The 16,648-nt window shown below is 44.6% G+C and overlaps 1 protein-coding gene across 1 annotated transcript in view; it reads right to left on the reverse strand.

The window, feature by feature from the left end:
- Positions 1-16,648, reverse strand: part of BRINP1 (BMP/retinoic acid inducible neural specific 1) — an 80,112-nt gene that overhangs the window by 17,399 nt on the left and 46,065 nt on the right. The window contains exons 3-5 of the mRNA XM_010720818.4: positions 6,613-6,803; positions 1,429-1,598; positions 127-232 (exon numbers count right to left, since the gene is read on the reverse strand). Of these exons, the coding sequence (XP_010719120.1) occupies positions 127-232; positions 1,429-1,598; positions 6,613-6,803 (467 nt within the window). The remainder of the gene's footprint in view (positions 1-126; positions 233-1,428; positions 1,599-6,612; positions 6,804-16,648) is intronic.

The raw sequence follows: 16,648 nt of genomic DNA on the forward strand, positions 1-16,648 counted from the left end.
CAGAAGGCAATCACAGCAAACAGGGAAAACAAAAAACAAACAAACAAAAAAAAAAAGTCAGCCCTCTCTCATTGCATCCCCCATTCTGTGCCCTGATTGCCCCTCTCCCTTTTTCCTGTGTCCTACCTTGCAGGTGGAGTTTGCTTTCAGTGCTTTGCAGAAGGACAGAACTCACAGAGTCCAGATTGTCGTAGCTGTTACAGCCCAGGGGGCCAGTCCGAGTTTCTGTTACCTGCAGAGGATGTAGAAAAGAGAGAACAGAGTGTTGCCTTTGGGTTCAGCACCACGTCTTCCCCAGGCAGGTTCAGACTTTGTGATACATTGACCCACTGCCACCAGCTGATGCAATCCAAAATCCATCTTATATAATTGAGAAAATATGCTCCTCACTGGACAGGCATGGCTAATGCTTGAGGCACCATGAGCTGGAAAGAACAGAGTGACTTGTGCCTGTTTTCTTTATGGAACTGCATGTTATTTTGGGCTTGGAAATGAGGAGGATCTCCAGTGGAGAACACTGGAAGCCAGTAGAGGAATTATTCCCTGGCTTCTCTGAATGGAAAACAAGATGCAAGATGGATTGCCAGCCTGCAATGGCACCTAGTGCTCCCACAGCATATGCGCGCACCATCCTCACGCTAAGGATAGAAGGAGGCACAGATGACCTGCAGTGCTGCTTCTGTGGCTGTTGCTCTTGGTTTCCAGCCATGGAGAAGAGCTGCCCTTCCTGAATTCACAGAGGGTGATTATCTGCTGTCACTGTTTCAATATCTCAATCCGATTTCCCATCCAGGAGGGAACAGGCTCAGCCACGAGACACCACAGAACAATAATAAGAGCTGAAGCCTTTCAGAAATGGCTAACAATGACAACTCCATCCACATTCACCTTCCCTGGAGTGAACTCCGCAACAATAAAATCCCTCCCCAGTATAGGATGATTGCTTTCAGAGAAGGCAGCTTTTGTCTGCAGAGCCATTTTCCCTATTTTGTATGCTCTGAACAGCTCTCCCTCCTTCCTGCTCCAACCCCCAAGCTGTCTCTCAGTCCATTTCATTCCAGATGCCTCGGTAATGCCACTCAGTTTTTCACCTTTTCTTGCAGTGAGTTCATCAGAGAGATATTTATCAGTTCTCTAGCCACAAGGGGAAAATATTCTTGGGTTGTACGGGTTGTCCACTTCACAGACCTGCCTTTCCTTTCCCATCTTCATTGCTAATCTGGGTTATCTGTTCCCTCTCTTCCTTCCAGAAGTCACTGCCACACATAGTGGAAATCTCCTAGCCTACATAACCATCACAGTGAATTCCCACCTCTTTCCAGACATTGCTTGTTTCAGGAGTTCAAGTTCAGAATTTCTGCTTCCTGCCAAAGCCCTGTCCCAAACCCCTTCATTATTGGTTTGGGAATATGTAGCTAGACACAGTACCTTGATTGCTCCCGTAGAGATCTGGATCTCATGGAGTCTCCTCATGGTGCCGTCACGGTCCACAAAGTAGGAGGAAGCGAGCTGGTGCAAAGCTTCTACGCTCTGGGTAGCGTTTCCTGACTTCCTGTCGAGGCGACTTTTGTCCATGTACATGGTCAGGGCCTCCTCTCCTGCAGCGAGAAGAAAAAGAGCTGCCAACGGGGCCAGGAGACTGCCAGGTAGGACAGACGATATTCCAGGAGCTGGTGTAGAAGATCCTTATAGGTCCTTTCCAACATGGGATGTTCTACGATTCTATGATATCCTATTTTACACCTCTAGGAAGAAAATCTTGACACATAAAACGCTTATTAGATGGATCCACCTTTCCTCATCAGTATTAAGGAGCTAGAATCTCCTCTCTTCAACCAATACATCCACTATGCTCATAGATCAGCTCTGCTTAGTTCAACAGATGATACTTTGGATGTTTATCAGTCAGCAGAGCTTCAGCACAACTGCTGGAAAGGATTCAGACCAGTTGGCCAATGTGAGGAACGCTTTTCTCTGTAGGAAGTGCATCTAGAATGATGCACGCCTGGCAGGAACAGAGACTATTTATGATTTCTCTACACTGGTTTCTAGCAGAAAAAAATGATTTAAGTTGCATGTAGGTACGTACAGAAGACAAACTAATACTGAATGTACCTGTTCAGCTTCCAGTGGCCACAAAAACGGGCAAGAACGGAGGGGGTGTGAAGGGGAGCAATCAGAGGAAAGATCATATGAGAAAGTTAAGCTGAGTCAAGTCTCCTTTCTGCTTTGCTTCCTGTCCTAGTGTCTCTTTTGGTGAATTTAAGTAGAGAGAGAAATAATGTGTGGGGTAAGAGATAGCAGGTGACTTTGAGTCAGTAAGCACAGGGAGTTTGGTAGCGAGGCAGTTAGATCTGATAGCACCAGGCATCCTGAATGTTAGCAGAACCATGAATCTAAAAGATACATGAAAAGGACACAAAGCTGAGAAGTTATATTTACTTCAAAGTTCAATTTGTGCTACGTGAGCTAAATGAAAATCCATCAAAGGCATAGAATACCATCCTGTCTCCTCAATGTGTGAAGCTCTGATTTTAATAAATGGAAAGAATAGATGCTGAAGATAGGAATGTGCCATTTCTACATAGCTCTCTTATGGAGGTTTGATAAATGAGCAACTGATGAATTCATTGCCCCTGGAAATGATGGCCTGGTCAAAAAAAAAAACAAAAAAACAAAAAAAAAACCCCCACATCGCTACTTTTTAGGCCAAGAAATATTTTGCTCTCCAGAATTTTTGCAGTTTTTTTAGGCTACAAGTGCTTACTTTCCTTAAAAACGGTGATTACTTGAAATAGTTTGATTTGTCCGAAAAAAAAAAATAATAATAATTACATAAAAAATAAAAAATTAAAAAATTAAAAACACACACAAAAACAAAATAACAAAAATCACAAAACCTTGTAATCCCTCCCCTTTCCCTGGACATGTTCCAGGCCTTATCTGGAAACCAAATGTCTGAATTAATAAAGATTCTGTCTGAAAATCAAAATATTTTTATTGGATTTCATTGGTTTTTTTCTAGCAATTGATACATCAAGGATGGAGATTTTGGCTTCGAGATGAAAAGTGGAAATTTCTGACGGAACAAAGATACTCTTCATCAAAATAATGGATTGGTTGAAATCTTGTAATTGGCTTCATGAGAACTAAGTGGAGAAGTTTGGCATGTAACTCTCACTCTTTCATACTCTTACATATTATCTTCTGACCACACTTGTCGCAGAAACAGCACCATCATTATTCACTCCCAGGAAAATATTTTCTCTGGAAAATGACCAGGCTCTGATTTCCCTTCTCACTTTAAACATCGTTACGCACTGAACAACGCATGGAGCCCTTGGCAGGGACCAAGGCCCTGGCACATCCACACAAACAGCAGAAAGTTCCTGTCCTGGAGGATTTAAGTCCAAGTATCCAATGAGACACAATAGGTGCATATAGCAAACATTCAGGAAAGCACACAGCAATGAGATGACAGCGATTAGTGTGAGAAGCAGCAGTCACAGAGTGCCAGGTGCCTTCTTGCTGTCAGTGCATTTCCAGGTCTCATTGTCAAGGTGGGTTTTCACAGGGGGATTGAAGGAAGGTCAGACTGTGAATTTTCATCAGGCAGCTTGTTTGCCACTGGAAGGACAGCCTCATGGGAGAGGTTTGGGGGAGCAAAGTGGTGCACTTTGTGGCAGAAGTATTTCTCAGCTATTTAGCTGTGTGGAGACGCTGCAGACATAAATAGGGCTTCACCTCCATTGCACATGGCTGCAAATGGAAAGGGAAGACCTGGAGTAATGCTCCTCAGCTGCAGCTCTCTGAGGAACCTGTGGGATTCAGGCAGCACCAACACTGGGGTTTCACCAGGAAGTGGAAAAAGCAGCTTTCTATGGAAAAAAAACCCTGATTCCTCCTTCTGATAGCTGTAGCACAAGACTCAGAAGCTTTTCAGCACAGGCTCTGAGATATATTAGCTAGAGGAACGCTGTGACTGGAGATGCATTGGACAGAGAGCAACCTGGCTTGAACTACTCAGGCAGCTTCAGAGTCAGAATCAGCCTTGGACAGCCCTTGAACATGGAGCAGGCAACGAGCCACTGCGACAACTCCTAGACATCAGAAAGGAGAACTCAATGCTTTGAGGTGCTGCAGATGAAAGGTTTTATTGCAAAAGTCATCACTTTTGCTCCCTGAAGTGTCTGAGTTCCTCCACTGGGAGGAAGAAAGAAGGAGAGGAAAGTAAAGCCCTTGAGATTTGATGCTTTTCCTGAAGGACAAATTCAGTCCCTAGGAGGGAAGGGTGCTGAGCAGAGATAACACAGCTGGAAACCTATTATTTGCACATGTGTGCAGACCAGGAAAAGCACAGCATCCCCACAGAGAGTGCGCGTGAACAAGCAACCCTTAGATCAAGAGAGGTTAATAGACTTTTGCTGCATTATTAAGTCTTAATTTCTCGTTTATTAAGCGGATGCTATGTTCAAAGTTGTCTTTCCTTCAGGGCTTTCCCTGCAAATTGGCTCTCAGCTCTGTGCGCTCCATCCTGGAGCATGGATGCCCTCGAAACGACCCTTCACCAGTTCCTTTGTCAGAACTAAACTAAAGTACAGCTGGATTTTAGACTCTACAAGGATCTAGATGCTCCATGAAAGGCATGGAGCCTATTCCTTCTGTGGCCAGGTGTGAAACTATCTGTGTTTGCCCTGGGCTGGCCTGTTCCATCACCGGGCCTCCTGGGGTCTGTGCAACAGATGGCACTGAAAAGCAAAAAAATTTCTTCTGCATTTGTCATTCATTTGCAACGTAAGACATCAGGCCGCATTACAAACCCCTGCAATCGAAAGCAGGAGTCCTGAAACTTATTTATTTTAGGAGATCTCCCGGAGGTTTTAGGAGGGCCAGTGCATGTCTGGTTTTATGCCCCAGTGGTCTTGTTTAGCTCACAGATTGTGCTAAGAGTGTGCCCTCCTTGCAAAATGTGTGCTCAGCCTCATCTGCATCTTCTGTAGGGCTGCCACTGCCAAGATAAATTCTTTTTTTCCCCCAGTGTTGCTCACCGTGCTCTGGGCTGATAGAGCAGTTTGCTCTCCTCTCCAATACCAGTTCTCGTTGCAAGCCTCTGCATATTTAAAATTGTTGTGTTGTAAAATCAGGAGAAGAAACAAGCCACTGTGAATAATTCACAACCTCACCCAGGCAAAATTAAAAATATATTTCAACATCAAAGGTCTTTCTCATTTCAGATTTCCAGGGATGTGAATAGGGAGACAAAGAAAAAAAGGCATGTCAATGGAAAGGAAAGTGAGCCCCAGTAGAAAACTCTCAACACCTTCCTAGTTTCCTACTTGGCTGCTTTGGGCTCTATAAAATACAGACCTAAAAATGATTTCCTCAATGAAGAGCAAGTTCTTCAGTGCCTGATGCAGGCACTGCTCATGCACTTCAGTGCATGGAGACCTTCTCCCTCGCATTTCTTGCTGATGGAGCAGCCAGTTTGAGCGGCTGGGCAGGAGGAGCAGCCTGAGGTTCTTTGAAGGATGCACGCTGCACGAGAGGTCATTTGCCTTCAGTGGAACTGCGCCAATTTACTTACCACCTCATTTGTGCATGAATCACATGTGCACATCTAATCTCATCTACATCTCATCTGAGCATCTGCAGAATGCTTTGGGAATAGGCAGACAGCCAGAAATTCCTCAAAGTTCACTACAAACTTCACAGTGTGGCAAGGGTGGAGGTCAAGAGCAACAGCAACAAGCTCTACTGAAATTAAAACCATTTACCAGTGCAGCAACCTTACGGATACGTGTTCTCAAAGGAAAGGAATTTAAATGCATGCCCTAAAACAGTAAAGAACGATAAAAATGATGTAATGAAAAAAGAAATCATCATGAATTTTTAAGAGGAGATGCTGATTTTCATCCCTCGTATTCTCAGTACTCAAAATGTTAATGCAGCAGCAACAGCAGTGCACTCACATGGGTTAGTGGCCCTACAGTTCTCTGTCTTCTGTCACCATTAGACAAATTCTGCCTGCACATACAAACCTCTCTGCAGTCTTTGTCTGTCCACTTTAAATTTTAGTCAGTCGTGATTTCCCAGCAGTCGGGTCCACGTTGCTGCTTTCCCTTGTGCATTCAGCCCAGACCTCCCTGGCCACCTCTCCCCCTGCTGCACCCACTCCCTGCCCAACTCCTTCTCCTGGAGCTCATTACAATTCCTCCAGTTCCAGCAAGAAAGCATGTCTTCCCTCTGCATTTTGTTTCATACTGCAAAAATAGGAATCAGCCCACTCTACTGCCAAATCAAGGACAGGGGCAGAGGAGCGGCAGACAGGCTCCTGCTAAATGAAGCACGTTTATCTTGCTGCACACCAGCACGCACTCTGTTGTCAGAGGAGCACAGCTGCACACGTATCACAGATGCTGAACGTGCACGCGTTGCTCTGTGAATTCATTTGCAAAGGCTATTTGTACTCTGGGGATTTTTAATCCTAATGATGAGACCTTCTTAGGTTGGGGCCCTCTACATGGCGTGGCCAATGGCCTACGGGTGTTGCCCAGAGCCTTTCCAACCCATACTGACAGCGCTGCAAGAGAAGAGCCCAGGCTGTCCACCTACCTCCCAGGGTGGCAGAGATGAGGATGTGGGTGCCGTACTTTTTGATGATGGTATCGATGAACTGCTGCGTGGTGGGTCTCCGGCCCAGGAGGCGGATGCTCCTCTGGAACTCAGGCATCAGGGGCAGTGGGTTGTGGAGCAGGTCCCTTCGCTCAATGGCTGTGTTCCTCACCTTCCAACGGGCAAACTCCCTACGTGACAAGACAGGAACACAAGAGGAATGAGGCGCTGAGTCCAGAGGGGCAAGGAGAGCCCCTGAGGGCAGGGAAGGAGGATGGTGAAGGAGATGATGATCCCCCTGGATAGCCCCGCATGGATACACACACGGGGCTGCAGGGCAGGACAGAAAGGGAGGGGAGGAGAAGAGAAGTGAGACATTACTGCAGGGCAACAACACACTTCGGGGATTGGGGTCTGGGCTGGTGAGGCCTTGGAATCTCCAGAGGTGTCTTGCAGAGTGCTGCATTTCCCTGCAAAAAAAGCAGGCTGGCTCTTAAACACCCCCATATTTTGGGGTATTGCATCTCTCCCTAAAGTAGCAAATTCTGGTCTCTGTCATCAAATCATAGAATCATAGAATGGCTTAGCTTAAAAATCATCCAGTTCCAACCTCTGTTGAGAGTTGATTGTCCCCCACCAGCTCAGGCTGCCCAGGGCCCCATCCGTGGACATGGGATGGGGCACCCACTGCTCTGGGAGCAGTGCCAGTACCTCACCACCTCTGAGTAAAAAAGAACAGGTCAATTCGATATACTTGAGACTTAGATTGGTCCAACCATTTCTACATCCTCCTGTCCTTGCATTCACAAGCCATCCTGGTATGTAGAGCTACTGCTCTTGCAAAACAGACAGAAGGAAATGCATTGTCTTCATCTGAAGGAAATGCATTGTCTCCAAACATTTTTCAGTACCAGGAAGTACAGCAAAAGAACAGCTCGAAAAACAGCACATTTGCTAAACCATCTAAAAGGATCAATTCAAATGTAAGCAGAAGGACTGGATGAAAATGAAAGTTTTGTTCAGTTTTTTTTTTTTTTTTTAAAGTAGAAATTGATTTTCAAATTCCATCTTTTAAACCGATAGCAACTGGTAAAAAAAAAAAAAAAGTTAAATATTTGCAGGAGCAGCTCTTCATTGCAAGTATCCATTCTGAAACAACACAAAGGCAAGTGTCTTGAGAAAACCTTACACACCTGTGAACTAAAAACCAGGCCTCTGAAATACATCACCAGCTGAGCACCTGGAAGATGAGAAACCTGATAATGCCCTTTGAAAAATACTGAGCAAGGCCTTCTTAAAAAGGAAAGAATATTATTTATAACCACTCTCCTACAATGCACCTGCACTACCTTAACCCATCTCCCAGATAATCAAGTCACAGACTTCTCTGTCCCTTTTCATTCAATTATTCCTGTAAATGGGATTTAAGACAAAGTTGCATTTAAATAATAGGAATGACAATACCTGGCACTGGCACGGCACTTTCTATCATTGTTTGTCAACCAGCACCTGCAGTCCCATTCTGCTGGAGGAGAACCTGACATGCAGGCAGATCTGGAGGTACCATCAGTGAGCTGCAAAGCCAGCAGAGCTTTCTGCTCAGAGATTGACTCTACACCCAGCCAATTTTATGTGTATTAGGTTCTTTCACTTAACGCAATTATGCATGTATTTATTTTGATTGCATACCATCACAACACCCCAGGCTGCCTAACAGCAGTTGCATTCATTAAAATAGCAAAGTGGCAGCTTTTTACTTCAAAATGTCTCCTTCCATCTGAGCTAATGCCCCCTCTGTAGCTCCTAGGCTTTCACAAGCCAAGTAAATAGCCCAAAGCAGAACACCCCTCTGATAACATTCTAGAAGTCAGTAATGTCAAAACTAGAAATCTGCAGAAGCATAGGTTTTTCCCAGAAAAATATCTGCCAAAAGGCCAAAAAAAGAGGGGAAAAAAAGGAAGGGAAAGGTGTGGGGACAGAGCAAACCTGGATCTAACATCATGAGTGGAGAAAACACAGAACATTGGCTCAAAAACTGTGTATGGAAACAAGTACGTTAGCCATGAAGTTATTGCATGGAGCAGTTTCTTCTACTTTATAAAAAACTCCAGTACTTAGTTTCTGTGGAAGAGACACATCTGGGGGTCCCACAATTGCTTTCAATGATAAGTAGAACCTTAAAAGTAAAGAGAGCTTCTGTCTGACACTGCAGGATGAGGGTGCTCTCATTATTCATGATCCCGAACCTGGCTCTAGAAAGAAAACTCCTTTGCATGAAGTAGGAACGGTCCCTCCAGGACAGAGCAATTCTCACTGATGGAGCAGTTACACTGCATGGGAAGATACAGATCTGGATGCTAAAAGACAGGCAAAGTTTTATAATAAATAGAAATTCCCATGTTCCTACCATAAAGACCGTAAGTGTAGGAAAAATGCCATCTGTGCTTCCTCTCCAAAGAGACCATTTTTAGATCCTGTAAAATCAAACGTACTTTTGCTCTCAGATTGCTGCTTTCTGGAAGTGCTATCAGTAAAGTCAGGAGATACTTAAACCCTCCATGGCCAGGATGCTTTCAGAAAGGGAAGTGGGAATACTTCATGTTGCGAGAAAAAATGACAGAAATTTTGCTTTTCATACTGTCAAAATATCTATTCCAAAGCAAAAAACAAACAAACAAACAAACAAAAAAAAACAACGCAGCTGAAGCATTCAGCTGTTCAAGTAGGGACTTATTGATATATCAACACCCAAACCCAAGGAAAGCCTCAAAGGAGCCCTAGGAAAGTGGATGGAGACGGACTGGGCGAATGCTACAGTTAAGGTCATGTAATAGAATGCAGTAGGCAGTACAGATGGAAGAAGACAGGAGAAGAAAAAGGCAATTTGGTAAGCAATGTTTTCAGGGGAAAATAAGAGTTGTTTTGTTGTTTTTTCTTTTTTTAATATCAGATCCCACATAATGTCTTGACAGCAGCAGCAGGAGGCAAAAGGGGGAGAAATCGCTGCCATATCACCAACCTTGCCTGCTACCAAGGGACAATTCCAGCCCTTGTTCACAGAGTAGAGAAGTCCTGAGCAGCACCCACATCCACACTAAAGCATCATGCTGAAGGGGAGGTTTCCTACCTCGTTCTTTCACATGCAGATCCTCCCCAGCTCTCCCTGCTCTCAGGGCATACCATGGAGGTGAAAGCCCAGTTCTGTTATCCTCTCCAGTTGCCTAGATGTGTGGCTTTCATAGCTGATGAGAAAAGCTGAGCAAATATGTTATGATGAATAATTTATGCAACTAACTTAGATGTTTATCTTCAGCACATGGAATATCTAACAGCCAGCTGCAATTCCCTCTAATTTATGCATTATTTGGATTTACTTAGTGACATTCTTCAAACTGCATTTTTTTTAGGCTATAGCATAGTATTTGTTTGTATTTTCTCCTTGTGTATTGTTGCTTGGTTGGGACTGGTCAGTCAAATGATGCAGTATTGTTTAGCTTCCTCATTGGTAACCACAAACACCTTTCCACATTTTAAACTCGGCTTTCTCAGTACCAGAATATTTTATATACAAAGCGATACTCTGAATACTAGCAATCTTCCATATAAACCATAGAACTCCATGCTGTAGGATGCACTTGAGGACAAGATTATGGTACAATTTTGGAAAACAGACTTGACATTAATGAATATGGCCGGTGAAATGAGTGAGAATTATTGAAGTGACTGAAAAAAAAAGGTTTACAGGGAGCGGTTTACTTCCAGCCTTGGGGGATAATCCAACCAGTAACTCCTGAAATCTGTGAAGAAACACCTCCAAGAACAGATTTTCTATTAACTTTCAATGTCAGACTTAATTGCATTTTCTACAGAAGCAGCTGCTGTTGGCCAAAGCAGAATCCATGCTACCCGGCCAGGCAAACAAGCTCTCGTCTGATTGTCACCACAGAATCCCTGAGTCTCTGAATCCTTGGAGGACTCATCAAGGCCTCAGCTTTATGGATGCTGCGTGCAGAGAGGCACTGAAATTCTTCCTTCCAGAAATCCTTCTCAGATGCCATTTCACTGATCATTGCTTCTCAGTAGCATCAGTGCCACTGCCCGGAAAGCACAGGTGAGGTTCCATGGGTCTCCAGGCACTTTATGAAAGAGAAAAATCATTTTGTTGTTTGCTAGCTTTCCAGGTGAAGAAGTTGCAAAGAGTTGGCCGGTATTGTGATGGTACCTCCTGACGATGGTTGGGATTAATACAGTCTTGTGACCCTCGGGGGAAATCCCTGGCCAGAATCTGAACTTCTGCCAGTGGGAAAGCTTTTATAGGATTCAGAAAGGAGATAAACCTCTTAACAAGGAGGAGAAAGGATCCGTATCCCTGATGCAGAGACGGGATAAGGAGGAACTATGAGCTAACGTCTGAGTAGTGGAGGAGAGGCACTTGTTTATGCTCTAACGTCTCGCCAGTGTAGACAGCCCTTGCTAATGGGGAGAGTACGCAGGAAAATGCCTGCCAGGTCAGTGGAGAGCAGTCTGCTCTCTTAATATCTGGTGAAAGCACTGAAGAGTCTACTCTTAATGGCTGGAAGGGGTAGTGTCTCACTGCTAGTACCTAAAGGAGGGGAAAGGAAAGGGAGGGATGAAGTACATGCAGTAGCCTCAGGGAGGCAGATGTGCATATTTCAGCCCTTCTCCTTTGCCAAGTAAGGGGATGCATTTGATTTTTATATGGCTGTATCTGGGAAAATACTTCCCTCCCCCGCCCTCCCAGAATCTGTGTTAATGAGCTAGCCATCAAGGCCATGCATGTCAGACAGACAGAGGCACTGGAGACGCCCCGGTGCTCATTAGCACTATGACCCCTCTAGGGAAACACACACAAAAAAGGGGGAAAATGCTGAAGAGACAAGTCAAAAGCCTAGAATGGGAACATCACCCAGACCCCCACTGCAGCAGCAGAGAGGATAGGAGAATCCAAGGGCAGGAACAGGGAGAGAAGTCTGAAAAAGAGAGGCCGTCGGAGCAAATTAAATTCCCCATCTTCAAACAGCCAAGGCGACCAAAGGATGTAAGTGAAGAAATAAGTTCAGTACAGACCTCAGGGATCGTTGCTTGAAACCAAAAAGAAATTAAATGCATTAAACAATGAACGAGACAGAGTCTGTTCAGAAAAAAAAAAGATAGAAAAAAAATAGAATAGAGAGAAACTGAACAAAGTCCATAACTATCACAATATCATCCCAATGCCTTCTGTTTCTGTGATGCTGCACATGTCAGTGGGAATTGGGCAGGGAAAGGGCACCAGCTCCCTCCTGCTCAGTGGTTCTTTATCTGTGTTATAGAACACAGCTCAAAAGCTCCAATGGTCATAGAATCATAGAATCATGAAGGTTGGAAAGACTCATCAAGCTCAACCACCAGCCCATCCCCACCATGCCCACTAATCATGGGCCTGAGTGTGACATATACCCATTTCTTGAACACCAGCACGTCCTGGGCACCCTGTTCTAATATCTCAACGCCCTTTCTTTGATGAAATTTTTCCTAATTTCCAACCTGAACCTTTGCTGGCATAACTTAAAGCCATTATCTCTCACCTCTCTGGTGAGCAGACAGAGCCTTTCCAAACGAGGCAGCACTCTCTTCAGTAATAGCAAGTTGTAAACATTGCTTAATGCCCTCCACCTGCCCTGCTGCACATACAGTGATGTCAGCAGGATGGCAGGTAAGAGATGGAGAGCTCCCAGAGCCTTCTTGTTCTCTTGGGTTTTGGCGTATGCGCATCTCCCTGGACTCATGATTACCCCTTGCTATCACCCGAGTACCTCACAATCACTCAGGCTGACATTTTGGGGCACCCCTATGTTGCAGAGAAGTGTTACTAGCTGTTTGCACATGAGCTAGAACACAGATAGTATTCAGACTTTGCCCAGGTAAAAGAGAAGCTTTTTGATAGCATCAGGAACTGAGCCCAGTGTCTTCTAAAATCCTCCTGGATGCTCCTACAACAGAGCTGGGATTTCTGTTTGTTTGCTCTATTTGTTTTTCCTTTTCTCAATCTAACTGTCCCAGCCAGGGGCTGCACAAAGTACCAGTTATCTCCAGTCCCCAGGGCAATAGCTGGTCCAGGCTGCTGTGAGCCCGACTGCAAACAATGCCATGGAGGCAGGGCAGAGCAGGACTGCAGCACTGTAATGCTTATCTTTTACCACCAGATCTGGCTTAATGCAAGCCTGTGCTGGCTATCTGTGGTCATGGTGGACTTGGTGATGTTTTATTTCCAGTCCATGCCCTCAAAACGCCAGACAGCCCCAGGCTGAGCATTGCAATATTCCTTCAGCAGTTCCGTCTGCAATCTGGCCCCTTCTCTATCTAGGCCAGCATGAAGAAGTCATCCTTCAAAGCTGAGCTTTTCAAAGGCCCTACAAGAATTAGTTTCCTGTGAGGGCTTGGCACTCATGCCCCCTAATCTGTTTAAGAAAACTCTAGTCCATAGATTCAAACCAGTTCCAAATTAGACAGAGGATGAAGACTGCCGTAAAAGAAAGAGAAAAAAAAATATCTAAGGAAGTATGAAAAAGGAATAATTTAAGCTGAAAATCTTGTGCATAACATTGTGCATAACAACCAAGCCAGCAGACAGGCCGCCATATGACAGCCAGCAGATGAATAAGATAAAGAAATCTGATATTGATCTATTGATTAATGCCGTGCTGTCCATGCCAGTTTTACTTCTTTAGGAGTGTATACCTGCACAGGACTGAACCCAAGGCAAAGTCCATCAGTGCCTGGCTGACTCCAGATATCCATCTAGAAGAAATAGAGTGCTTTGAATGACTGACACCTTCATGTTCCTCAGGACGGTGGAAGAGCCTTCTGCTGTTTTTCCTTGGTCTATACTTTGGCTATATGGTCTGGGCTGAGGTGTCTGAGACCTCAGCATCTCCCCCTGTTCTAGGCAATCACTTCAACCTGCTCCAAACAGAGGTTTGTCTTTTGTCTCTCTGCTATTTTTCTAAAATTAAAAAAATAAAATTCTTCAGGGGCTGAAAATATTGCTTTTTTTTTTTTTTTTAGAAGGAGAGAGAGATGAATAATAAGTCCAGAATGACATGAAGTTTGCAAGAAACAATAAGAAAGAAAATTACTTCAAAGTTAGGTGGATTTCGTGTGACCTTGAAAGTATCTGGGTAAACAGATTGTTCCAGCAGTGAATTAAAATCCAATCAGACAAACATGACTCTGAGCCTTGTGTTCTCTGTCAGGATGTGACTACACCTGGATCTCTCAGGAGACAGCAAGTAATTGTTGGGTGCTAGAAAAATCGATTTATTTAAAAGAAGGTGAAACAGGAATAAATGTATTACTAGAGAGTCAAAGCAGAGTGATTCAGCGTAGGTGAGTATGAGTTTAAAGACGGGTCATTAATTTTGGTCATTATTAAGTTGGCTCAGTATTAAATTTCAACATATCCAAGATGTGGCTGTGATTCCAGGTTTAATATCCAAACAGCTACCATGGCAGACAACCATAAGCAAGCACAGTAGGTTACTATCCCATCCACTGAATGAGATCACTCCTAAGTTAGATATTTCTACACTCTCAGCTAACATATAGTAACTTCCAAACTGCTTCAGCACAGAGTAAACTCACCAGTCACTCCTGTCTGTCATCTATTGATCCATTCTCATATTCCACATGAGTCAGCTGGTCCAATTCCCTTCCATCACACCCATCAGGTTACAGTGCAACTGCCTGTGGGACATTTGTTCCACTCAACTTTCACCATAATGCACTTTGTGCAGAATTCATTGCAAGCAGCACAAACCTCAGGCATTAGAGATGCCCTTTCCAACACCAGCCTACTTAAGCTTCCTCCACCCTGGAGACTTGCTTGTAAGTAGTTCCCATTACTGTTAACACCATTTCAGCTGTTTTCAGCATTGTGCTGACGGCGCTTCTTTTGAGCCACTACAATTTACATAGCAGTTGATACTGGCTGCTAGAAGCTGGAGTGACATCTCTGAGAGCTTCCAGCGTTGTTAGCACCGCTGCAGCTTAACAAACATTAGCAACAATAGGAAGAGGTCTGTTCTGTTGCTGTTCTCTTCCTAAAAGCCTGCCTGAACCAGACGTGGTTTGTTAAGCTACCGAAGAAGCTGTTCTAATGGGCTGCCAGGTCCTGTGCTCCAAGCACTGAAACAGACAATACAGAGACACCCGTTCCTTCACTGTGAATTACGATAACAATCACAGGAGATGCAGCCAGAGCAATTCTCCATTAAAATATCTGAGGTCGCCTAGAGAAACTTGTCTACCAACCAGGCACGCTGAATTCTGCTGTTAAGACTACGATGACTCTGAGTTTGTTTTCTTCACAGCGCATTCTCCTGGATTTATGTTTCTGTCCTAAGACCCAGAATTCAAGAGAAAGCAGGTGCTGGGAAGTCAAGGAGCTGCCACAAACACACTGTTTGATCAGCAGTGTGAAGCAACAGATGGAAAGATCTGAGTCACCAGTGGAGTTCTGAATGGTCTTGAGGAAACTTGGGATAATTAATACAAAATTAGCTTCTCTTTCTTCCAATTCTCTTCTTCTTGTGTGTTCCTTTCCTCAGTATATTATAAAGGGCTGAAAGAAAGGTAAAGCATAGGATGGTGAGAAACCTCACTAACTTCGAGCATGGAAGAAAAATGAAAATTAGTCAGCCTGGTAAGAAACAACAATAATAATGAGATAACTTCACATTGAAGTGTTTGTTTGGGCTCTAGTAGGACAGAGGTTTAAAATCCACAGGAAACTCTCCTTGTATGGCTAAATAGTACTTGAAAACATTTAACTCTGCTATTTCTTAAAGCAAGTTTCAAATGGAAGAAAGACAGGCATTCTCATTTATATAGCAGACAGAAAATCCCCCCTGGGGAGGACTGCTCTGTGCCGTGCCTTGGTGAGCTCTCCCTGTCCCACGTATTCTCTCACCAGGCCAGGTCTGCCCTGCCACAAAACTCACCATTGCTCACCAGTATTCTTATGAGCACAGCGGTATGAATCAAAGACTGCAACAAGAACACAGTTTGGAACAAGTTGTTTCATTAAATTGCACTTGCTTCATTTCCTGAAGATACCAATGTTTGGACTTCTGGTGATATTTTCCCCTAATTTTAGCTACAGAAAGCTGATAACCTCAGCTTGCAACACCACAGCCCCAAGCTTTGCTCTCTACTTATCGTGATTCACAGTAAACTCAGATGAAAAAAAAGCGTGATAAATGTGTTCTTGAACTTTAATTTCTCATGTTACAGGCACGGGTACCTGACTACTGCACTACTGGCAACCGAAGCACGGCATTTGTCAATACTGGGAAAGCAAGCACCAGAAATTTAGCCTTGATTGCCCTTTTTCTCAAAAAGCACAGAATTTTCTCCAACGCAGCGTGAAACCATGTTTCAAAATTTGAACTGTTGTTAGAAAATGGAGCCATCACCCCCCTCCGGTCAGTGGTGCTACGCTTTTGGCAAAGCTTCAAATTCGCCGTGCCAGGAGGAGAAAAAAAATGTGTTGTTTAAACACAGAACCCCTCCTCCCTCCTACACCCAGCTGTGCCCCCCAGCATGTCCCAGCAGAGCCATCTGGGCACTGTGGCCGTGCCTGAGGACTTAGCAGAGCAGCGATGGCAAAACGTTCCCCTCGCCCACCCCTCAACCCTGAGTCATTCTCAGCTGATGGAGGAGATGCTGCAGTGGGTGCTACTGGGTGACCTGGATGGCTAATGCCAGCCTGTTGGCAACACCATCTGTTTGCATCAGGGACCTTGTACTGCAGGCTGGGCGAGGGGTTTAGTCCAGGTTAAATGAAGGGAAGAGGCTCTATACTGGGGAATGTCCTTCAGGTGGAAGACAGTGCTCCTGAGGGTTCCTCTGGGGGCTCTGCTTGGGCTGCGTGTAGGTGCACAGCAAATTGTGACCTGCAGAGATGCAGTAGGGTGGGGAGAACGGTCGCATGTGCTCCTAAAGGCACACCCAGACCCAGCACGTTGTCACCAGC

This window comes from Meleagris gallopavo, chromosome 19 (assembly GCF_905368555.1).
Source record: "Meleagris gallopavo chromosome 19, MGAL_WU_HG_1.1, whole genome shotgun sequence".
NCBI classification, from domain to species: domain Eukaryota; kingdom Metazoa; phylum Chordata; class Aves; order Galliformes; family Phasianidae; genus Meleagris; species Meleagris gallopavo.